Source organism: Diabrotica virgifera, chromosome 2, assembly GCF_917563875.1.
Source record: "Diabrotica virgifera virgifera chromosome 2, PGI_DIABVI_V3a".
In the NCBI taxonomy this organism is placed as follows: Eukaryota; Metazoa; Arthropoda; class Insecta; order Coleoptera; family Chrysomelidae; genus Diabrotica; species Diabrotica virgifera.
The window spans coordinates 213,891,387-213,917,924 of NC_065444.1; the positions used below are offsets into that span (position 1 = coordinate 213,891,387).

Sequence of the window (26,538 nt, forward strand, 5' to 3'; positions counted from 1 at the left end):
GTTTTTCTCAAAACTGTTTTTTTTTTCAAAGGCGGTGGATAATGTAACTCAAAAAGTACTTGACCGATCCACATGAAATTTTGCACAGAGTTTCTTTAGACAGTTCGTGAGGTAACGCTGTCGAGATATTTTTTGTTGTATGCTTAGTTTGTGTTCGACAATAATAAATATCTTATTTTCACCCACGTTTAAAAGAAAATTCGATATTTTGGCTTCTGATTGTTGCCCCGAAAAACTCATAAGCTAATCAAATCTTTTTGAATTTTTTGTTTCACATGATCTAACGACAAAGTCTGATGTCCACCGCAAAAATCCGTTTTTTTAAGGTGTTTGTAAAAATTTGCCACCGTTGGCTTATTTTTCAATATTTTTCCTTGAATTGTTCTTTAATATTTTATGAACTGTTCTGAATACGCTGATTTAAAATTATATCGTAGTTTCAAAAAAAAATCACAAAATGTGTTTGAAATGTTGATTTCAAACCATACCCCTCCCCCCACCCCTTAAATACTATCTACTCAACAGAACCTTGCACACTTATTCTTCTGTAGTCATGTTACTAGGTACTGACGTCGGGTTTTTTTTCGACTTATTTTTTTATACAACAATTTTTTTAGCAAAAAATCGGATTTTCGGGTAAGAAAATTAGTTTTTGGTTTTTTTTACTTCAAAATTATGCCAAAAATTCAAATATCAATATAAACTAAAAAAGCAGACGTCAGTATTTAGAAAAACTCATTAGCTAACAAAATCTATTTGACTTTTTTATTGCTGATGAGCCAGGCAACAGTTATCATCCTCCCCGAAAAACCTTTTTTCTGTGCATAGGCGTAACCGGGGGGGTTTTTGGGGGTTATAACCCCCCCCATTGGGATGTACCTTGAGCTCTATACGCTTAACACCATACGCGCTAGAGACCTTCCAGTAGTTGTAACCCCCCTTGGGGCCATCCTGGTTACGCCTATGTTTCTGTGGAGGTGTATGTCCTGTTTGTATTCAAATAAAAAAAGATGAGGTTGATCAACTGCTTAATATTTCCAATACTGACCTACGGATGTGAATCTTGAACCCTGACACAATCGGAAAGAAGACGGATAGACGCCACTGAAATGTTCTGTTATTTTAAGAGAGCTAACAGTTAGCCTAACGAGTCTCTAGTAAAGTCCATCTCCAACAATTAAAATACTTTGGGACATGTTATGAGAGCAAACACAGAAAACATGGAAAGACTCATTATACAAGGAAAGGTGGAAGGCCGAAGATCACGAAGAAGATCCCCAACAAGATGGATCGACCAAATTACAGGAATATGCGAAAGACCTATGCATGAGTTAAAAGAAATGACCAAAGAGTTAAAAGAATGACCTTTGTAGACGGACAATACACGACATCACGTCGACCACTACACTCCCTCCGGGGGGTCAGTATTGAAGAGAGAGGTGTATTCAACTTACTGGCAGTGGCTTGTTTTTTAATATTTTTACATGAACATTTTATACAATACTATTCTTATGTTGTACTTTAAGATAACGTTCAATAATAATTATACTTATGTACCAAGTCAGTAAACTCTTTATCGAAAGAGTCTGATATTATGAGCAGAGGGAGCGAAGCGAGCGAGAAGAGTAACAGACGAGTTCGATAAAGAGTCTTTACTGACGTAGTGCAAACAAAATTTTATCCCCAATCATAAAAAACCGTAACACTTACTTACAATTTAAGAATTGAATAGAAAAAGACTGTTTAACTTGTACACACTTCTACATAAATCAAAACGGGAACTGGTGTATGTTTTCAAAACAGCAGTTGATTGTAAAAATGGTAGCCATTTTTTTAAAAACACATTAAATGTGATATTTTATATATTCAAGGGTTTTTACCCTGACCAGTGGTTAGATCCCTGGGTTAATTTTTTTATAGTAGAATGTGTTTGTTCGAAGTTTTCTCTTCATTTGAGGTATATACAACCATAAGACGATAGCTCTGATGATGACATTAAAAATGCTGAAAGTACTTAGCTGATTTTAATAAATTTATTTACACACTATCAGTCTTTGAAAACATACACCAGTTCCCGTTTTGATTTAATTTAAGAATTGTTCTAATTTTAGACAAAATGAAAATTACGTATGACAGTAATGACAGATATATTTTGCATGATGGCCGGTTTCGATGTTTAATCGATAGTTATCAATATTGAATAGTACTAAATCTGTAAAGTTTTGATTTATTTTGTATGAATTTAATTGCAAAATACTACAGAATTTCTTTTTTTGATATACATTTAATTAATGATAATATAAATTTTGTACAATATTTTTAATAATTAAAGTAAATAAATTGTAAGTTCACTCAAATACTCGCCATTCGATTACTGCCATCGATTACTTTCCACCATTAAAGCTCGGTTAATTTGATTAATCGCGTCAGGTAAAGTAAAATTCTTCTTTCAGTACAATAAAGTGTTATTTTACTGCCGCAAATGAGGGCAAATGAGTACAATAGTGAATAACTTTGATGACGGTTGGCGATAATAGTTATTTATATACCAAGTCAGTAAAGTAACTCTTTAAAGAGTCTTTACTGACGTGGTGCATATAAAATTTTATCGCCAACAATTTGATATTGGATTAACACTTACTTACAATTTACTATTTAATAATTTTTTAAATTTTAGACGTAATAAAAATTTCATGACAGTAACGTCAGATGACTTTTGCACGATGGCCGCTTTCTATTTTTAATCGATAGTTATCAATATTGAATAATTACTAAATCGGTAAAGTTTTGATTTATTTTATATGAATATAATTACAAAATATTACAGAATTTCACTTCTTGCCATAAATTTAATTAACAATGTCGTAAAGTGTGTACAATATTTTTAATAATTAAAGTAAATAAATTGTAAGCTATCTCAAATAAATAATCGATTACTGCCATCGACCACTTACATTCAATCTCGATTAATCGCGGCAGGTAAAGTAAAATTCTTCTTTCAGTACAATAAAGTGTTACTTTACTGCCGCAAATGAGGGCAAATGAGTACAATAATGAATAACTTTAGTGACGGTTGGCGATAAAATAAACTTCCTTACTATTTTCCAAAAAAAAATTCTTGAATTTTTCTAAAAATACAGGTAAGAGAGTGTACCAGTGGCGTGCGGTGACTTTTTCTAAAGGGGAAGCGATTCAATAAGGATATAAAAATATTTTCTTAAGGGTCGAGGGTCGAGCCACTTCCCACCTGATAACACTCTGATGCGCTATAGGGGCTCTCTATCAGCAAAGTGCTTATGTGAGACGTCCTGGGTACAAGGAGTCACACACTAAATCCTACCCCGATCAATGCGTGAGGCACTTTATTGCCGCTATTTCTAGTGACTATAGTGACCTATCATTGATCTGTATTGCTTGCTCGGGCCTTAAGTCCTCGCTCCGGGCTTCGTTTCCTAAAGAAGAGATCTATTTAAAAGTTTTTCTTTTAATTCCGAGGCATTTTCCACAACACACAACTTTCAACAATATGACACTTATTTATACTTGAGCTCTATTCTCCTATCAACTTCTGATAATTATTGAATTCGGTATTTTTCAATGGACTTGTAAAGTCTGTCTTCGTTTGTTGAATTTCTTGTAAAACTTTTAATGCATTTTAATACTGAAAAACTTCGTTCAACTGATGCACTTGTGACTGGGATAGTTTGTAGTAATTGACACAACTTGGACACTTCACACAGGGACTTTTTTAAACCAGTAGTTATAAGAAATACCCAGATTTCTGAGTATATCTTTATCACTAATGTGAGTTGTTTCATAAACAACACTTATGCCTGGTTGCACCAACAGATCTTAAGCTCCAGCTTATAAGCTCTACTTATAAATAGGTCCTCCGTGAGTATCACTTACGTTGCACCATAATTTTAGATTCTTACCTTATTATCAATTATATATATTATTATATTATGGTATTCTTATTGTAATACATTATAATTATATTATATTAATTCTTATGATATTCTCGACTTAAGCTTAAGATCTGTTGGTGCAACCGGGCATTAACTTATAATGCAAAGCTGGCATATCAAAATATTTTCATTATTTAATCGTAGTGAAATAAATTCCTCTGTGGGAAATTTTGATGAATTATAATTAGAAATATTAAATAAGAATATACTTATTATATAATTCTACAAATTCTAATTCGTTAAAATTTTGAAAGCGAAAATTCATTTTTTGTAGAATGTTATCAAAAGGTCTCTCTGTTGTCGACATCAATCTTCATTCTTTTTCTTTCATGTTCAAACCCCATATTTTCAGTTTTATCCCAAATATTTTTAAACTGCTCTCGTTTTTTAATTATCGTATTAATAAAGTCATCAATTTGTCTTATACAAAATGCAATGTCAATTGACTTCATCTGTAAAATGTCAAATAAAAGATCAGTAAAAGGAAAAATCTCTGCAAAAAATTTAAATGAAATATTCTCTAAGCGAATGTATGTACCTAAGCACCCCTTAGAAGCAGTAACAGTCAGAGCATCCCACTCTTGGAAGGCGATCGAACGATCGCTTCTGCAGGGTACCAAAATTCGCGCGACTAGTGGGTGCCGTCATTGAACCCTGACCAATTTTTATACGGGACAACTGCATGACAAGCGGCGATTTTGAGATGCGCTTCTGTCAGGGGTGGACCGAGTAGTTGAATTGTGTGGATAGTGCATATTGAGTTCCTTCCTATGCGATTAATTTTTAATATTGTTCAATGCCTATTGCCTAGGTAATAATATGTAGATTACTGGGATTGGGGAAAATTTTTGATAATTAAATATTAGTTAATAATGTATTTTGTTATATCGAAGTATATAATAGGGAAGCGGTGCTTCCCCCGCTTCCATGGACCGCACGCCTCTGGAGTGTACCCCTCCCCTTAATAATGGAGACAATAAAAAAGAAAAGTGTTTTACCTCCTGATTTGTCATCCTCGACGACGTTGCTACTGATGTCTACTTTTGACGTTATGTTTTCATCTACCGGTAAGATGTCTCCAAATTCGTATTTTTCAGTAGTCACACGAGGCCTGTCTGTTAAAAGCTGGTAGTCATCCCATCGTGTTGGTGATATTTTTGACACGTTTAAAAGAGAATTATCTACTATCTTGTCACCCGCATCTTCGTCTACTTTTTTGTAGTTGATATTACCTACTAAACATATAAGATATTATTGTATAATTAAAAATGGAAATACAGAAATTAAAGTTTATATTTTGTAGAATTAAACAAACGCAAATAATTATAATACACTAGCTTTTCCATTTATTAAATTAATTCATTATCAATCTTTAGCAAGGGACAGAGGAGAATGGCGCAGCCAACTTGAGAAGGTTAACTCACTTTGATGATAATGATGATAATGATGGTGATGGTGATGATGATGATGATGATGACATTAATACTCTAATACTAATAATACAACGGCCACATGTCTTTTTCAAGGTTTATATACTACTACTACTATCGGTTTACAGCGTTATCTCACGCCTTCCGACTCCGAACCGCCATTATTCTCTGTTTAACCATAGACTTGGTGTGATTTCTCTTTCCTCTAGTTCTTTTTTAATTCCGTCCCTCCAGCTTCTTCCTCTTTCCTCTTTTCCTTCTCCCTTATGGTGTCCACGCCAAAATCTGTTTAGGGATCCTGTCATCTGCATTCTCTGTACATGGCCATACCATATTAGTTATTTTGTTTTTATGTCATTAACTAGTCCATTAAAATGTTACATTTTTTAGGCCGTACCTTGCATTTCTTAGAGAAGTCAATTTTATTTCTTTAATGTGTAGAGGGAATCAGTAGAAGCTTAAGTTCAAGTTTTTGGTGTCGCCATCCTTGTCCCCCGGTCGCCATCTTGGAAATGAGGTGCAAAGGGGTTTCGCGCTATATCTCGTAAACTACCAACCCTACGGAAAATCTAATTAAACATAAAATGTAGCAAATTAAATTTTCCACAATTTTGTTTCTATTACTTTTTATCGTCAAGTGACCAACAAAAAAGATATAACCAAAAATATGTAATTTTTTTTAACAAGTTTCCTTTTGGATGTTATAACTTTTTTTCAGTTCATTTTAAAATAAAATAACATTTTAGCAATTTTGTAGAGGGTTTTTCAGCGAACAATTTCCACTATAAAGTTGTTTAATTCTATTTATTTATATAGGTTGTACAGCGCTCCAAACTTGACCAGATTCTCGAATGCTCATAGGGATACAATAAAAACAAAAGTTAGGCTTACTTTTCTATCTATATATATTTTTTATTCATACAATTTATTATGATTTTAACATTCCTATGCTATTATTAATCTGTTTTTGACCTTTCTTCCCACTATAAAACTTATAACTCTAAGCATATATAGAAAAGGCCCAAGAAGTTGTTTGAGGACAAATTCGCCGCTTCAGAAGAAGAATGACGCAACCGCAAAATTCTTAAGCAGAGCAAAAAAACGATTTTTGATATCAAAATCATAAAGTATGATAAAAATTAACCACACCGTGGTCAGGATCTGGAGATATAAGCGTTTTTTGGGGTGTGCCGCTTGTATATGAAGTAACATAACTTTTTTCCTATTATATATTTTGTTTTAAAATTTTCCAAAAAACTTCTTCATGAACTATATTTTATTGTTGTGTTGGTTAAAATTATAAACTAAAAAGTTTGTCACTCAACTTTTTTAAGTAAACATGAAACTAACGAAATATGATGACAAAATGTTAATAAATTAACAACTCCTTTTTTAATGTGTTCAAACATTTTGGACAAATTTCATTGTTATCTACATACTTCAAAAATGACACAGTAAAATTTTTAAAAGGAAATATTTACAGCGACCAAAGATACAGCGAGGTAAATGTGAAAAATCATCAAAATTGATTTTTAGCATTTTTGTATAAAATTTATTTTTTTAACATGTTCCACCAACTCTAGATAAAAATAAACTTCATATTCGGATTCAACGACCTCGAAAACATAAAAATAGACCAAAATTGATCATTCGCCTTAAATTTGATTTTCGTGGTTGGCATAACGGTTAATGCCGCTCGTCTAATATACAGGGTGAGGCAAATAAAGGGACTATTAGAAATATCCCGAGAACTAAAGGCAACAGAATTATGAAAATTGGAATAAAGGGGTTTTGAAGGATGATCTATTAAATGAAAATATTTTCATCTCTTTGCAACTTCCGGTTATACCGGAAGTTGCTTATAACTTCGTTTTTTTAAATGGGACACCCTGTATATTTTTACATTTTTGGATTCTCTTCGATGTCTTCTTTCTTAAAATATGAGGTTTTGTAATATTATACAGGGTATTTTAAAAGATAATTACGTTTTTTTATTAATTTCGTAGCAAAATTAACACCCTGTAGAATTGTAGTAGTTTGACATCTAAAACTCTACTTACGTTCAAATGATTTTTAATATACTCTACTATTGTTAAGAATCATTAGTATAGCTAAATTTTTAATTTTAGTATACAGGGTTGGTCGAAACTCGGAATGAGTATTTTCTGAGTTTTCTTAAATGGAACACCCTGTATTTTAGTATTGTAATGAAATGATATTTTATGGTACTTTTTTATTTCTTAAGCATTCCCTATACCTAACTGCTTTAATTTGTGCTTAATTGTTAATCGCACCAACAATCTTAACTGTGTAGGTATTTTGATAGCTAAACCATTATTGGTAATTTTAAGGACCAGTCTGGATTAACATGTATTTATTTCTGAAAAATTATTTGTGATTGAGTATTTTCACGGCCAACCTAATAAAATTTTACGTATTTTTTGTTGCAATTAATGTTTAGCTTGAATCACCAATAACTCACAAATTAAAGCAGTTAGGTATAGGGAATGCTTAAGAAATAAAAAAGAACTATAAAATATCATTTCACTACAATACAAAAATACAGGGTGTTCCATTTAAGAAAATTCAGAAAATACTCATTCCGAGTTTCGACCAACCCTGTATACTAAACTTAAAAATTTGGCTATACTAATGATTCTTAACAATAGTAGAGCATATTAAAAATCATTTGAACGTAAGTAGAGTTTTAAATGTCAAACTACTACAATTATACAGGGTGTGAATGTTGCTACGAAATTAATAAAAAAACACGTAATTATTTTTTAAAATACCCTGTATAATATTACAAAACCTCATATTTTAAGAAAGAAGACATCGAAGAGAATCCAAAAATGTAAAAATATACAGGTTGTCCCATTTAAAAAAAACGAAGTTATAAGCAACTTCCGGTATAACCGGAAGTTGCAAAGAGATGAACATATTTTCATTTAATAGATCATCCTTCAAAACCCCTTTATTCCAATTTTAATGATTATGTTGCCTTTAGTTCTCGAGATATTTCTAATAGGCCAGTTATCTGCCTCACCCTATACAGATAGAAAAGCATTATTTTTCTACGAGAATTCGAGAATCTGGTCAAGTTTGGAGCTCTGTAAAACCTAGATAATAAATAAAATTAAACAGCTTTATAGTGAAAATTGTTTATTGAAAAATCCTCTACAAAATCGCTATGATGTTATTTTATTGTGAAATGAACGTAAAAAAAGTTATAACCTCCAAAAGGAAATTTCTTACAAAATTTTCTCTTATTTTTGTTTATAACTTTTTTGTTGGTCACTTTACGATAAAAAGTAATAGATATAAAATTGTAGAAAATTTATTTTGCCTCATTTTATGTGAAATTAAATTTTCTGTAGGGTAGCTAGTTTACGAGATACAGCGCGAAAGCCCTTTGCACCTCTTTTACCAAGATGGCGGCAGGGGACAAGGGCCTCAACCCCAAAAACTTAAGCTTCTACTGAACCCCCTACATATTAAAAAAATAAAATTGACTCCTCTAAGAAATGCACACTAAATGTAACATTTCAATGGACTAAACCAAATGTGATAAAACTTTTAAGTATGGTGTTGTATGTGAGTTGTTTGATCGCTTTGGATATTGTTTGGTCTCACAGAATGCCATTCATCATGAATAAGGCTGTTCTATCCTGTATGTTTCTGTCTTTTATAACAGCATCGAGTGTTTCATATTGAGTTATCATCATGCCCAGGTACTTGTATTTATCAGTGTTCAATTTCTACCCCGTCGTCTAATGTAATGGGCAGGGCCTCGATTTTTAACCCTTCGCTTCGTTATCGAACGTATTCGCTTCGGATCTGTTTAGTATACGAAGCGAATACGTTCGATAACGAAGCGAAGGGTCAAAAATCGAGGCCCTGCTTTATCCCTCCAATACACATGGCTTCAGTTTTCTTAATAGACCGGTCAGTATCGTCGCCCCCGCTAGTGCAATTATTCCGATTCGATTTTTTTGCACAAACTTACTCAAAAAGAGGTTCTTATAACATATCCACAGGGTGCCGGGCGGTGCCGTGGTCGAAAAAATTTTTAAACAATTTTTTTTAACAAATTCACAAAAATAATTTTTTTATTTCCCACAATTTTTTTTAGATAATTTGGGTCATTCTGAGCAAAAAAGGTCTCCTGTCATTTTTCTCTAAAATTGACTGTTGTCGAGTTATACGCGATTAAAAATTTGAAAAATGCGAAAATGGCCATTTTCAAGGCTTCATAACTCGATTAAAAATTATTATTATGAAATTCAAAAAGTGACAAGATCAAGATTCAAATATCTTCTTCAACGTCTTGAAGAGATTTTTGGCATTATTTTATTACAGAGCTGTTACTTTTAGTTATTAACAATTATTAGCGCTATAGTCCAACTGTATCGTCACCCCCGTTAGCGGAACTATTTCGATTAGATTTTTTTTGCACAAACTTACTTAAAAAGAGGTCCTTATAACATATCCACAGGGTGCCGACCGGTGCCGTGGTCTAAAAATTGTTCAAACAATTTTTCGACCACCGGCCGGCACTCTGTAGATATGTTATAAGGACCTATTTTTGAGTAAGTTTGTGCAAAAAATCTAATCGAAATAGTTCCGCTAACGGGGGCGACGATACAGTTGGACTATACCGCTAATTGTTAATAACTAAAAATAACAGCTTTGTAATAAAATAATGACAAAAATCTCTTCAGGACGCTGAAGAAGGTATTTCAATCTTGATTTTGTCACTTTTTGAATTTCATAATAATCATTTTTAATCGAGTTGTGAAGCCTTGAAATGGCCATTTTCGCATTTTTCAAATTTTTAATCGCATATAACTCGACAACAATCAGTTTTAGAAAAAAACTACAAGAGACTTTTTTTGCTCAGAATGACCCAAGTTATCTAAAAAAAATTGTTGGAAATGAAAAAATTATTTTTGTGAATTTGTTTAAAAAAAATTGTTTAAAAAATTTTTCGACCACGGCACCGCAAGGCACCCTGTGGATATGTTATGAGGACCCCTTTTTGAGTAAGTTTGTGCAAAAAAATCTGATCGAAATTGTTCCGCTAATGGGGGCGACGATACAGTTAGACTATAGCGCTAATTGTTAATAACTAAAAATAACAGCTTTGTAATAAATTAATGACAAAAATCGCTTTAGAACGCTGCAGAAGGTATTTCAATCTTGATTTTGTCAATTTTTGAATTTCACAATAATCATTTTTGATCGAGTTATGAAGCCTTAAAAATGGCCATTTTCGCATTTTTCAAATTTTTAATCGCGTATAACTCGACAACAGTCAATTTTAGAGAAAAATGACAAGACCTTTTTTGCTCAAAATGACCCAAATTATCTAAAAAAAAATTTTGAAAATAAAAAAATTATTTTTGTGAATTTGTTTAAAAAAAATTGTTTAAAAAATTTTTCGACCACGGCACCGCCCGGCACCCAGTGGATATGTTATAAGGACCTCTTTTTGAGTAAGTTTGTGCAAAAAAATCGAATCGGAATAATTGCGCTAGCGGGGGCGACGATACTGTCCGGTCTATAATGTTCACTTCGGGACCCCATTTGTTCCCATATTCTTCTATTAGCTTCCGCGTCATGTAACTCAAGTCGTCATGATCCTGAGCAATCAGAATTTGGTCATGAGCGAAACATAAAGTGTATAGTGTTGTCTCGTCATTGAGAGGGATTCCGATGCGTTTTTTTCCACAGCTTGAGTGCTTGTTCCAGATAAATTTTGAAAAGGGTAAGCGAAATACAGCAATCCTGCTTTAATTCTCTCGTGACCTTAACTTATTGACCCGATGAGAAGCACCTTTACATCTCATACCCTTAAACCACATTCAAATATAGCAAATTACCAACTATAAACAAACGCACGTGTTACTATTCGCCGTCTCATTCGTCAAGAGGCTGTTAAATGTAATTTTATTGCCCTAAACGAGGCGGATTCTCATTTTACAGGTCCAAACTGGTCAGTCTGCAAATTCAAATTGTATGTAGCGTGTTTTTTTAATGGAGAAATCTGACGACTAGGTCCAAGCGCGTGAAGCGACATTCTGAGTGAAATAGAAAAATATAACAGAAAAGGATAAAAACTGAAGACGGGATTAAACCCAACGTGAAATACATTAAAAACAACATGGAATAGAGAAATTTCTCTCAAAATTTTGTGATTTACGATCCTTGAACAAATACAAATGGTTATTTATGGTGAGCGTTGAGTGACATGGGATGGCGATACAGGTATACATTTCAAAGACCCTTTCAGCTGGGCAAACGAGGGAATATATCAGTGTCGTCGTAATTTTGTGGTCTAATTACGTTGGGTTTTAATTTTTATCATTGTGTGAATTAACCAACTACTAATATTTTTAACGGCCCCACTGGCGCGGTGTAATAAATATTCTTGAAGATAGGATGTCCAACCATGTGTCTGACCCATCTTATCACAAAGTAAATATTACTAATTTTACAGTCCTGTGGAGTTACTGGAGTTACTGGCTCTCTGTCCTTCTCACTATTATATGTATTATTATGTCTCTTTGCCGACGTCTAATTTTTAAATACCTGAAGCTCGCATCAACACGGGCTTCGACCTAGTCGTGAGATTTCTCCATAAGATACACTTCAGGACGACCCTGTTTAGCTTCCATGCGCGTTTGTTTACAGTTGGGAATCTGTAAAATGAATGGACTTAATAATGGAATATATTTCAGGCTATGTGGTACATCCGTGCATCACAATACCCATTTATTTATTTGGAATATAGTTTCTCAGTAGCCTGATGAACTCTTTTATAAATTTAGCCTGTATTTTTAGGATGCTAGTGTCTAGCAATAAAACTGACGCTGCCAAGCCAAAACGGCATAAACGCCAAAATGACCACTTTTTAGTTAGCTGTACGAAAAAATAGGATTTTAATTTCTGCACCAGACAGTCAACGCGGAATAACCGCAGACAAAGTGAAATAGGTGTAATATAGGTTTAAAATTTTTATAAACGCCAGCCTAGTCACGCACGTGAACACCGACGTGAACACCGATTGACATAATCGCCAGTGCCCGTAAGATTATCATTGTGTACAGTTCGGTCCAGTAATAATAGTAAAGGTACGTATTTTTACAATTTTTATGGATAAGTAACATGATATTACTTACCTTTGCAATATTTTCAATTCCTATTGATTTTTGAAATGTAAACACACTGAATTTCTTTAAAAATTATGAGGCGTTTATGCCAAAACCACATATTTACATCGTGGTTGACACAAGCGCCATTCCTCAATGGTACTCTTATGCAGGTTTTTTATTTAAATATTGCGCAAATAAAAAGTTTATTTTAAAATTTTCTATTGTAACTTTGTACTAGTGTGATGAACAAACGTGGAAGTAACTAGAAGGATAGGAAATCAACCGGAAATAATACTAACTATCAAAAGACGAAAACTTGAGTACTTGGGACATGTGATGAGAGGGCAAAAATACTCATTATTACAACTTATTATGCAAGGCAAAATCCGAGGAAAGCGAAATGTGGGAAGACGAAGAACATCCTGGCTTAAGAACTTACGGGAATGGTTCGAATGCAGTAGTGCAGAGCTATTTAGAGCGGCAGTCAACAGGGTCCGCATTGCCATGATGATTTCCAACCTTCGATAGAAGATGGAACTTAAAAAAGAAGAAGATGAACAATTCATTTTGTGTTACAGCATAGAGTTCAAATCAATTTTATATAGCTAAAAATGGCGATCGATTTTTGGCGTTTATGCCATTTTTTGTTGCAGATGAATAGCAGAAGTAAAAAAAATAATGGCCTTACTAAATGAAAATAAAACATATACCGAATCAGTACAAAATGATTATACTGACTGACAATAATTCCCCTATATTCCCCTTAGAGGTTTATGACATTTATAATGCCAACATTGCAGAAGCTTTTAGCAATGACATTATCATCTTTGAGGAACCACCAGACGTTGCAGTAGAAGAAGAAATATTTAGTCACGATCTCACATCATGTTTCAACTTAGCAGCAGATAATGGTTTGGGTGCCGGTATAAGTAGTGATCAAAATAAGGAAAATACAAGCAATCAAATCAATACGGATGTTGAACCAAATATTGACAGTGATTATGAATTAGAATCCGCTATTATTAGATATCCGCTTTTATTTGCGAATTATTTAATTTAAGGATTTCATCCTAGCACCAAAAACATGTTTAAAGGATTTAGGGTTTTGTTTCTAACTTAGAATGTATTTTTGATTAATAAAAAATAAAGCATATCAAAAATCTTCGTAATTTCATAATTTTTCTTGTTGGCATAAACGACAATTTTTAATTTTCGTTTTTTTTTCATTAATGGCATATATCCCTTTTAAGCGCCATATTGGCTAACTTTACAACGATGCGATCGACACAAACGCCAGAGGTAAGTTTGGCATATTCACCAATGTTATATCTTGATTGGACATAAGCGCCATTTTCTAGTTTTTAATTTATTTCAGACAGTATATTCAGCCACATTAATGTTCACAATATATTAAAATTTGAAAAAAAAATCACCAATTTTTTTGAGTCACTGTGCAGATAAGCAGAATTGGTAAAAATAAAAATAATCATTTTTTTGTGTTTCCTGAAAAATCAAGTTAATGTCGCTTATGCCGTTTTGGCTTGACAGCGTCGAAACAGTATATTATTAGATAGCTTGAAACTAAATTTTATGTATTGAAAACATAAACAACTGTTTGTTTAAACAACTATTTAAAGAGAGGGTGTGGTTTGAAATCAACATATCAAGCACATTTTTGTGAATTTTTTTTCGAAGCTATGGTACAATTATTTTATTTTTAAATTAAATAAACATATTAAGCACAATTTAAAGAATATTTAGAAAAAAATTCAATCCAAAATATTGAAAAGTAAGCCATTAGTGACAAATTTTGACAGGCTGCTCACAAAAAACAAATGGATTTTGCGGTGGACATCAGAACTCATTACTAGATCATACGAAACAAAAAATTCAAAAAGATTTAATTAGCTTATGAGTTTCGCGAGGTCACAACGTCGAGTGTTTTATTTTTAATGATTTTTTAATTTTTGGTAGCACTCAGCAATCAAAAAAATGAAATTTTTGTGAAAATCAACAGATTTATTATTGTTGAACAAAAAATAAGCAAAAAAAGAAAAATATCTCGACGTTGTTATCTCATGAAATGTCTTAAGAAAATCTGTGCTAAATGTCGGGTAGATCTGCCGAGTAGTTTTTCAGTTACAATGTCCACCGCATTTGAAAGAGCAGTTTTGAGAAAAATGCGTTTAAAGTTTTGACAACTGCATCTTCATCTTCTTATTTGTCTGCCAAATCGTAAAGTGATACACATTGGAATAGGTTTTTTGAATTGAGGAGTAATCTACAAAAGAGAAGGCGAACAGTTGTTTAACGTTTCTCACTACGCTCAAGCATGCTGGCGCGAAGTTGCGGCAAAGCGGGTCGAAGGTAGGAATATTCAACACGCTGTATCTCTGGTAATTTTACTACGATTATTTTGAAATTTTCAGAGAGTATTCTTGAAAGTATGCACTTTTATTTGAAATAATAAAAAAATTAAATATTACAAACCATACCCCTTAGTACAAAAAAACAGTAAATGTTTTTTTTTTAATTAGCAATACATGTTTCCGTTTAAGAAATAAATGAAAAATATAATATTTGTGTATATAAAAATGTCTCTAGATTACATGAATGAACCTCGCAAACACATTTGATACAATAGAATTTATTGCACTGAATGCACCTGAAACGAGAAAAGGGAGCGAAAGGGATTGTCTAGCGCAGAGGTTCCCAACCGGTGGTACGCGTACCACTGGTGGTACGCGGGAAGATTTCGGGTACGCGTCATGTGGGTGAAACAAGCGATTACAATGGGCCCTGTCTGCGAAAGTGCCAGTGCAGTTGCTGTGCTTCAATATTAAGCTATAAAGCAGTTTTGATGACCTCTGGGACTTCAAAGGATAGTGTTAAAAAACCCAAACCGCCAGCCAATCGGAAATATCACGAAAGCTACTTACAGTGTGGTTTTCTAGTGAATTCTGGTACAGAGTAACAATCCTATTCTTTAACGTGTTGCTTGTTTCGAAACGCTTTCGAATCAAAGCATGAAGCCTTCTATGCTGATACGTCTGATTACGATGGAAAGCCTCACACAATAGGTGAGACCCTTTTACTACCAGACGCTGTGGAAATGGCCCAAACTGTGTTAGCAGAAAAGGTAATCAAAGAAATTAAAAAGAAACATTGTCAAACAACGCAGTGAAAAGGCAAACTACTGATATGTCTTCCAATATTGAAGAACAACTTTGTTTAAAACTTCAAGAATGCACATATTTTGCGCTTAAAGTAGGTGAAAGCACCGATATAACAAACATAGCACAGCTACTCGTATTTGTACGATTTGATTTTTAGGAAGAAGTTATAGAAGAAGAGTTTTTGTTCTGAAAACCACTTGAATCAAACACTACGTAGGAACTCATACGTCAGGTAAAATTGACAGGGTTAGCAGCAAAAATAAAGAAAATTGCCCCTGAATGCCTAAGTAGACAGTCCGTCATACATCGAGAACAATTAGAATTAGAAATAATTAGTAGATATATTTCTAAAAAATTAGGATCGGAGTGGGGAGCTTCCTTTCCGTTTCATGCCCCCCCCCCCCCGATGTTTGGTGGTACGTCAAAATCTTCAAAATATTTCAGGTGGTACGCAGTTGCTAGAAAGTTGGAAACCCCTGGTCTATCGAATGTAAATAAAATAAACAAGTTACGACAGGTTCATTCTTGTCTTATACGAGAAGCAAGTGTGCATTTGTGCATCACATGCCCTAAAACTGCACAGGAACCTAAAATTATTTGTGGCCACGAGATGCACACGTGCTTCTCGATTAAAATAATTCTAAAAAACAATAAAAATGTAAAATTTTGTACTCAAGTACCGCTATTTAAAATGCGTAAGAGTAATCAGTAGCGATCAACAGGTAGCAACAAAATATAACTTCGGGAGATAGTATCATAAACTTTGGCAACAGTGGTAATCTTTGACATTATCTAAGATTAATATTTTGACAATATCATAGTCGCGATAAATGGAAGTACATAATAGAAAACGATTTTATTATTAGGAAATAGATATTTATAAAAATAAACCAAAATGGGTGAAAATTTTATGTTAAGATAGGTATTTAGAAAAGTATTTGCATCAAATATCTAATAATAAAACAATAATAAATAATCATTTTTTGTTGTGAAACGAAACAAATTTCGATTTTCGCATTTTCGTTTGATTTACTTTTTTTATTTTGTTAAACTATTGATAATATTTTTAGAATAAAAAATCCTCCTAAATCTTTATATACTCGCATTAGAATTCGAAATATTTTTACGTAAAATATACTTACCTACCTACATATAACTAAAACTCACAATTAACAACAATCTATTCTTTCAAAGAGGCCAACAACTTATACAACAACAACAAATATATAATAAATTAACTATCAATAAACACTACTTTCCTATGAAACAACAAAAACGAATTCTTAAATTACCACACTACTGCACTGACACTGAACAGATATCGATAAAGATGACAGAACAGATTAGAGAAAATCTGACGCAGGTTTGTCAAAATGACAGTGATTATTTCATTCATAGGAGATTCTGACCAATAGAAAGCTACAGAAATCTGAATTAAATCGATAATTTTTGATAATCTCCCGTCGTTAAGTATATTACGTCAGATGCCGTTTTAAAAATTATAAAAGTGATGACTTTCAATCGTCAAATATTTATAAAAAACTGTGTGTTTAATGGTACTTACATAAATAAATTACAATAAAATTTTGGTTTTGAACAGTTTTATTCATGAAATAATCGCAACAAATTGCACTCGACCTCTGAAATTAATATAGAATTTTTGCTCTCGTGACAATTTGAAATTAAAACTGTCAAAGTGTCATCATCATCATACAACCTCTTCTGTCCACTGCTGGACATAGGTCTCTCCCATTCTTCGCCACTCTTCACGGTTCTGTGCTTCTTGTTGCCATTTCTTGGATATTCGTTTAATGTCGTCCATCCAGCGTGTTGGTGGTCGTCCTCTGCTGCGTTTGTCTTCTCTTGGGCGCCAGTCAATTAGTTTTCTGGTCCATCGTGAGTCTTTCAGTCGCGCTATGTGACCTGCCCAATTCCATTTCAGCTTGGCTATACGTTCAACGACATCAGTGATACCTGTTCTTTTCCTTAAGTCTTGGTTCCTTATTTTGTCTTTTTTTGTCACGCCGAGAATCGATCTTTCCATGCGCCTTTGTGCCACTCGCATTTTTAGTGCTGTTGTTTTTGTGAGCGTGAGAGTTTCTGCTCCGTATGTCATAATAGGAAGAACGCATTGGTCAAATGTCTTCCGTTTCATAGCTGTCGGGATGTTGCTCTTAAAGATGTCTCTTAGTGATCCATACGCCGCCCAAGCAAGTGTTATTCGTCGTTGAAATTCGCAGGTCTGATTGTCCTTGCCTATTCTGACTTCATGACCGAGATATATGTACTTTTCTGTCAATTCTACCACTTGATTTTGGATGGTTAGGTGTTCGCTGGGAACTAAATTTGTCATAAATTTGGTCTTACTGATGTTCATTTTTAGACCTATTGTTGAAGACACGTTTTCTAATTCTAGTAGCATTTGTTGTGCTTCACCCAGATCTTCGGTAATAAGTACTATATCGTCGGCAAAACGCAGATGATTGAGCATTTCTCCATCTATCTTTATTCCTCTATTTTCCCACTTTAGCATTTTAAAGGCGTATTCGAGGACCGCTATAAATAATTTAGGTGAGAGAGTGTCGCCCTGTCTCACACCTCGCTTGATATGAATTTCTCTGGTAGTATCATGTAGTTTTACACGCATTGTGGCGTTTTGGTATAATGTTTGCACTAACTTTGTAAACCGGTAATCTATTCTACTATTGTTCAGAGCAGTTATAATGCTGTCTAATTCCACAGTGTCGAAGGCTTTGTGAAAGTCTACGAAGATAAGTACCAGTGGTTTGTTATATTCTATCGACTTTTCTATTAAGGTTTTTACTGTTTGTAGGTGATCGTTCGTTCCGAATTTTGAGCGGAATCCAGCTTGTTCTCGGGGTTGGTAGAAATCTAACTTTTTTTCTAGTCTTGTCGTAATTATTCGGGTAAACATTTTATAGATGTGGTTCAATAAGCTGATTGGTCTATAGTTTTCTAGGTGCGCCTTGTCTCCTTTCTTGTGTAGTAAAATTGTTACTGCATTGTTCCATGTTTCCGGTATGCAACAATCTGTTAGACAAAGGTTAAACAAAATTTTTATTTGGTTGAGAAGGACACGTCCACCCATCTTTATAGCTTCTATTACGACTCCATCTTCTCCTGGCGCTTTGTTGTTTTTCATCCTTTTCATTGCGTCCTGGATTTCGCTTAGTGTGATCTCTGGCATGAGCTCTGAACCCTGGTTGATAACTTTGCGTGATGCAGCGGCTTCTAAATTCTTTTGGTCTTCTCTTTGGCTTGTATATAGTTCTTGATAGAAGTCTTCAACTATGTGTAGTAGTTCTTCTCTATTTGATGTGGGGACTCCTTCTTTGTTCTTTAGTTTGTGTATTTCGCATTTTCCATTGTTTAGCCGCCTTCTCAGGACTTTCAGACTTTTATTCTCTTCTATAGTCCGCTGGACTTTTTCATTCTTAAATTTCCTTAAATCTTTCCTTATAGCTTTTGATACTTCTTTGTTTATTTTTCGCAGTTCTTCTTCGTCAGTGCTTTCGTTTTCTTTGATTTTTCTTCTAGTTTCCATTAGTTGCTTTGTTTCAATGGTTATTTTTTCGTCTTGGCTTCTTTTAGGACAGCATTTTACTTGAGCCTCTCGAATAGCTTCTACGATATTTTCGTTTAGGGCATCTACATTATTCATGCATTCATTTTGTTGTAGGATTTTATTGATATTGCCAAGTGTCACTTGGGAAAAATTCAATAATTTCAGAGCTCTTGTGCAATTACTACTGATTATTTCATTCATAGGAGATTCTGACCAATAGAAAGCTACAGAAATGCAAAGTAAGGTGATAATTTTTGATAATATCCCGTCGTCAAGTATATTACGTCAGATGCCCTTCGTTACTACGAAAAAATACATTCAGTGACATTAATGACAATTAATGTTTTAAAAGTTATAAAACTGATGACTTTCAACCGTAAAATATTTTATATCAACTGTGTGTTTAACAGTACTAATTTGTACTTACATAAATAAATTACAATAAAATTTTGATTTTGAACAGTTTTATTCATGAAATAATCGCAACAAATTGCACTCGATCTCTAAAATTAATATAGAATTTTAGAGCTCTTGTGCAATTACTACTGATAATTTCTCTATGTTTCCTAATTAGTTATTTAGTTATATGTTCGATTTCTTGTTAGAAATAAAAAATTTTAGTAGTTCCAAGATTACACAAAATCTAGGCATGGGATAAAAAAGTTTATTTGAAGAAAGTTTTTTTTTTCTTCTTAATGGCGGTACAGGCTCCTTTTTTTAATATTTTATTTAGTTATAGAGTAATTTCCACGTAATAACATATTTCTGAAATTGGGCTCTGTACCGCCATTCTTTATTATTTTACGAATATGTGTGCCAAATATCTCGACAAAATATTCAAAATTAGAGCCGCAATCTTGGAACGCGTTTGTTGCTACCTGTTGATCGCTACTGTAGCCTCTTAAACTAATACAGTAAATGTGTTTAATATTTTGGCCCACATAACTTATCTTTTACTATGCATTGTGGCGTTTGAGGTGTTAAATCCCTCAGACATCCTTGATCCAGTTTTAATTTTTGCATTTGATCCACTATACAGACTTTGGACTGCTTTAATAAGACCATATTTAATGTTGGTTTGCTGTAGGGTTGACCATAGTTTACTGAGGGCCACACTGTCATATGTTTTTTGTAAGTCTACGTACACCAGGTGAACTTCAATATTGACGGCTGTTTTTTTTTCTCAATAAGTTGCGTAATAGAGTACAGGTAGTCTACTGTGGACCAAGCTCTAAAGCCATCTGGCTGCTCTGCTTCCTAATCTCTACAGTCATTTTCTATTTTGTTCTTAATAAGTTTCCCATCCATCCTACTTATGTATTATGCTGCTTACCGCAATTCCTCTGTAATATTCACACTGATCCTTGCTGCCCTTTTCATGGATAATGGACATGATAGATAATTTCCATTCATTTGGTAATTCAGCATCATTTGAAGACTCTTAAACAGTCTTCAAGGTTTATCTTTGTATCGTAAAATTATGAGGGCGTATTATTCTTGCATTTTACCTTACTTTGTATATTCAGTTATTCTTTTATCTGCCAAGGAACGTCTACCAAAATAAAATAAGTAAGGCATGAATAAAAGATTAAAAAAGGATGAAGAATGGAAACGAAGAATGGAAAAAATAAGAAGTAATATACAGTGATGAGCGCTCTAATAACCGGTAAAATAGCTCAAGAGATGAAAAACATAATACTTTGCGAAACAAAAAGAGATGAAACTAGTGGAGATGGAAATGATCGTTATAAACGTATAAATTAACATGAAATTACATAGTTTTCCACCTTTAGACGTAGCAGAGGAGTATGACAACTGTCACTGTGACAGTAGAATTTTATAAAATACTCTTGTCACAGACGTCTAAAGCAGGGCCACGTTTAGGTCAATTGACGCCCTAGGCAATTCTCTAGTGGCCGCCCTTCAAGCATGTACCATTTTTGCGAAAAAAAGTTGCAAGCAGATTTTTTTATTTAAATAAGAATACATAAAAATTGTCATTCCAGCTCGATCACATCAGACATCTTTATTGATTTTTCTTTGGAAAAATCATCTATAATGTCGTCATAATTTATCGCCTTTGTTACGTCACTTTCTATGGACAAAATCGACAAATTGTTAAGAAGTTCTTGCGTCATACTTGATCGGAAATTATTTTCATGACTATTTTCAATTTTTGACATTTTCGAAAATGACCTTTCAGCGGACACTTTGGTTGGCAACTGGGAGGCACAAATAAATGCGCAAAGCAATATCAAAATTAGGGAAAATATCTTCCAATGCCCTCTTCTTTAAATATTTAGATATGTCAATTATTGGTGATTGGTGATTTTATTGTGGTATCCAAATGACCCTTTAAGTGAATGCATTCATGTATGAATGATGTAGGCATCTATTAGTGCAGTCAGTGAGGGTATTTGGCTCCGAATTCCATCCTACTGCATCAATTTACTTGATGTTTTCACTGTAAGTAGGATATAGCTCAAGAAACAAAGTCTACCTATCCTATGGCGCTTTTAACTTAGGGGTGGTTCCCACCCGTTGTCGGAGGTTGAAATTTTTTTTATCAAGCTAACACCGGAAGTGACCAGAGAACCTAATTCTAAGTAAAAACTGTTTTATAAATTTTTTTGAAAACTCAATACTTTTTGAATCATTCGTGGTTAAAAATTTGCCATTTTCACTGAAAAATGACACTTTTCGGAGACTGTTTTTTGGGAATACCATAAAAATTGTGCATATAACGAAAAAAAACTATATAAAACATGTTTGTAGTTTATGAAAAATCAGAGAGAAATTATTTTTTCATAAATCTTCTAGTTTTAATAAAAAAAGAGATGGTAGGTGAAAAAAGACTTTTTTGGTGCATGCTCAAATCGGTGTATTCAACTTATAATAACAGAGAAATGGTCGATTTTAGGGGTATAATGCTACGAATACCTTTTGTAGCGCTTGAAATTACCTTTAAAACGAGAACTGTTAAATATCGGTTACATTCAAACTAAGCGAGATATGGTGTAAAAAAAACTTATGACTAATGTATTTTAAGGAAAAATGAGTAAAAAATAAGAAATAGTATATACAGGGTGTCCCGAAAAGATTGGTCATAAATTATGCCACAGATTCTGGGGTCAAAAATAGATTGATTGAACCTCACTTACCTATATACAATAGTGCACACAAAAAAAGTTCGGTATAAAATTTTTTGTCACGTTTTATTCTAAACTAAAACATTGCTTTTTAATAAATGTTAATGAAATGTTAATTAAAACGATTAACTTTAGTGAAAAATTACAAGAGAACTTTTTTGTTCCCAATGGTCCAAAGAACGTAAAATAATGTCTGCGCAGGCCGAAAATATTGATTTTTATAATTTGTTTAAAAAGTTTTTTTAAATAAATGTAGCAATAACTCCGAAATTATGGCCTTTAGGTATAGGGAATAAAACATGGAAAATAATCAGTATTTCTTAAGGACTTCAAAACGCAAAAAATATACAGGGTGTTCCATTTGAAATAACAAAGTTAATTAGATTTTCAGAAAAACGGAAGATCTGACAACAATGTAAGTATTAATATAATATCGGCCACATTAGAAAACCCCAACCCACCAGAATCCATAAAAATCGTGCAAGCCATTTCGGAGATAATTGAGGGTTTCTATACATAAAACTCACTCTGTATATTATATTATATTATTACACATAATTATATACACATTATTAATACACATTAATTTATTAATACACATTAATAATTGGTTCAATACTTCAATGCAATCAATTTGAACTTTTTATGATAAAATGAATTAGTCAGTACTTTGATTGTATATTTTGAATCTATAAAAAATACGACATTAGTTGCAATAAATTATCAAATTGATAAGATACAGTGTGTCGCATTTAAGATGAAGATACCCCTATGTTTTGGCTATTGGGACCGTGCAAGTTCGGCAAAGCGACCTCTATTTCTACGCTCTGTACTTTTATTCGCACTTTTAATTATATTGGCCAATTATATTAGTCCTGGTTATTGGATAATTGTCAAGGCCATAGTCCAAAAAAATAATAAGAAGAAAAAATAAGATGCAGGTTATGTTAAGCAAACGTAAACAATTGTATATAGTAAATAAAATTAGTTTTAAAATGCAGTACTGCAAGCAAAATACAATTAATTAAATTTACCTTTATATAATAATTGCATATCATATCAATATTGTGGAGCAATATATAATTTTTCTGCGTCAATGACAGAAGGTATGAAATATACGTCAATTTGACAATTTCAATTGACAATATGAATTATTTAAGATAGTTGCAATATTTCTCCGCGACTCGCGCACGGTCGTTTCTCGTTTCCCTTCCAAGTACTTGCACACCGCGAATAAAAATATATACAGATTTGAAATTTTGCACAGTCATACAGGGTGATGGTTCACAATTTTTGAAAAGAGTCAACTAAACTTTTAATTTTAAACGATGCCTACTGCGAATCGATTTGCTTCGCGTTACAGATATCGATAAAAGTTATTTGGAAAAGTTGTTCCAAATATTATTATAACCCCACATACCAAATTTTATGACAAAATTCACAATTTTAGTTTTTTTCAGTTGTTGTAGTCAGGATCCTAAATCCTAAAATTGGCTGTCCCGAGATGCATCTCGAGACAGCCAAAAACGGTTTTTTCGATTTTTTCGTTCTTTCCGCTCAGATATTAAAAATTCTGCCTCTGCCATTTCAAAAAACGGCAAAAAGTACACAAAAAAATACTATTTAAAAGTTGGCCAAATCATATTATCATAACCTAAAAAATTTTTGAAAATTTCAAAAATTTTTCCTGGGATTTTTCATTGCAAAAATCTGAAAAAAATTAGGTTGTTTTGTATTCTAAAGATACAACTTCTTGAATTTTTTCAGATTTTTGAAAGTAAAATTGCGCTCACAAAAAAATAAAACCTAAAAATTCTTCTTTTCTCGATTTAAGACGTTTTAGGACCTCTGGGAAGCTAAAAATTTGCATGAGGGCATAATTTTATATTCTTTATCGAAAACATAAGTAGCGGGGCTGATCGGTGCGGGGGCATTTTTGACCATCTTATCCCGCTATAGCCTTTAGTGTGATTTTTAATTTCAAATATCTCATTCAAAAGAAACTTTTTGTTGATTCTAAGGGACTTTCGGCCCTCGGTAATAAAGTAGTCTTTCGTTCTGCGTTTAAATTTTTCAAAAATACTTATTAGTTTTCTCAGGATTCGAAAAAAATGATTACATTTAAAATACATTGAAAATTTTGACCAGGCGTAAAAATTTTGCATTCTGTTCCTTTCCTCTTAAGATTTCAAAAAAAACCCCACCCTACCTCCGTTGGGGGGTCGTGTTTGGTGCCATTCGATAGAGTTTTGAAAAATAGTGAACACGTATTTTTCAGTTTTTCGATCTGATGTTTATTTCGCGAAATATCGCGGGATTCCTAGTTTAAATTTTAAAGTTAAACCGTGGGGGTAGTGTTTATTATCATTCGATAGGTTTTTGAAAAATATTGAACAGGTATTTTTCAGTTTTTTGATCTGATGTTTATTTCGCCAAAAATTAGCTTTTTTGTAAAATTTTGTGACTCGCTATTTCCTTAGGTATGGTTCTTTTCATGAGCATTTTTCAGTGCGTTTTGTGCATTTGTGCTTTTTCAGTGCATTTTTCATGAGCATTTTTCGATTTCTCTCTAACGTATTAAATTGTAAGTGACAGAAAAAAACGCACGTCTCTGAATACATTTCGTCGGTGACATTTATAACATTTATTCTAGTTGTCAATAGATGGCGCTAATAATATAATATTAAATAATATTATTTAATATAACCTTTTTTCTATCATTTCTGACGCACTGAAAAATGCTCATGAAAAGAACCATACTAGATTTTCGTTCGACGAAATGGGAGACAATAGCACATTAGTATGATACAATTGATCCAAAAAAGGCATATCCCAGACATCCAAAGTCTTATTCCTCCAACACCAAATTGTTCTTTATGGTCCACATAATGTTCAGTAAAAAGTTACACTATTTTGAGCGTCGGGTTTGGGGGGAAGGTGGGGGAGAAGTCGGCAAATTAGTAGTTTTTTACGTTTTTCGTCAATATTTCTAAATCTATGCGGTTTAGCGTAAACTATGTTATATACAAAAATGTTTTACATTAAATTTTAAACAAAAAAAGGCCCAGTAGATAATCCTCCTAAAACTAACGTATAGGTATTATAATTGCTCCAAAAACCTAACGCCCTCATCCAAAATACCTAAACGTTTTCTTCCAACAGCAAATTGTTCTATATCGTCCACATATTGTTCAGTAAAAAGTTACACCATTTTGAGCTTCGGGTTTTGGGTAAGGGGAGGGGAGAAGTCGGTAAATTGTTTTTTGCACGATTGATCATTATTGACTGTTTACCGTGACAGATTTTACGTCAGTAGGTGACATTTACTAGCAACTCAACGGTAAGTAATCCAACTCGACGGTAAGTACTCCAACTCGACGGTAAGCAATTCACTTACCGTCGAGTTAAAAAATCTCTGAATTTTAATTTATTTTTTGAAAGAATAAAGAAAACTAACGAATTATTTATTAATATTGAAACTTATGGTACAATTTGTTAAATTATTTAATGAAATCCCACTTGTTTGGGCTGTGGTTTCACTTCTAACAGAAACTCCTGCAGAATCGCATACATTAGTAGTATCCAACATTTTTCTCTTCCAATACGCGATCAAAGTTGAAAACTTGGAAATATCAATGCCATTATAAAGAAAAACGGTGGATTTAATCATTGAATATTCTGCCCAGAGGCTTCCAGGAGCTTTCAACTGCATATGTCTTTGAACGAATATGCCAATAGAGTATTTTCTTCGATTCTTAAATTCTTGCCTTCGCACCATTTTTTAAAACTTTGGTAGGTATTTTGATAACGGATTTTGGATTTTTCGGGAATAATTGCGGAACACCCTTCTTCCCAAGCCCGTTCAATTTCTTCAAATTCACTTTCGCTCATATTTTAATTTATAATAATCAAAATTGTACTTATAATTATTGACAACTAAATAAAAACTCAATTCTCCATTGTTTATTCTCCATATAAATAAGTCATTTAATAATATCAAGTCATTAACATTGCTATATTATACTTATGTCCGCTCTAAACTTGAATATGCCAGTATTGTATGGAGTCCTTTCTA

General features: G+C 33.1%; 1 protein-coding gene across 2 annotated transcripts in view; it reads right to left on the reverse strand.

The window, feature by feature from the left end:
- The window catches only part of LOC114332134 (membralin), an 893,172-nt gene that overhangs the window by 844,769 nt on the left and 21,865 nt on the right, over positions 1–26,538 (reverse strand). The window contains exon 3 of one of the 2 annotated variants that reach the window (XM_050643070.1): positions 4,967–5,200. In XM_050643070.1, coding sequence (XP_050499027.1) covers positions 4,967–5,200 — 234 coding nt within the window. Of the gene's footprint in view, positions 1–4,966; positions 5,204–26,538 lie in introns of both variants that reach the window. The other variant, XM_050643069.1, reaches the window with a different exon arrangement.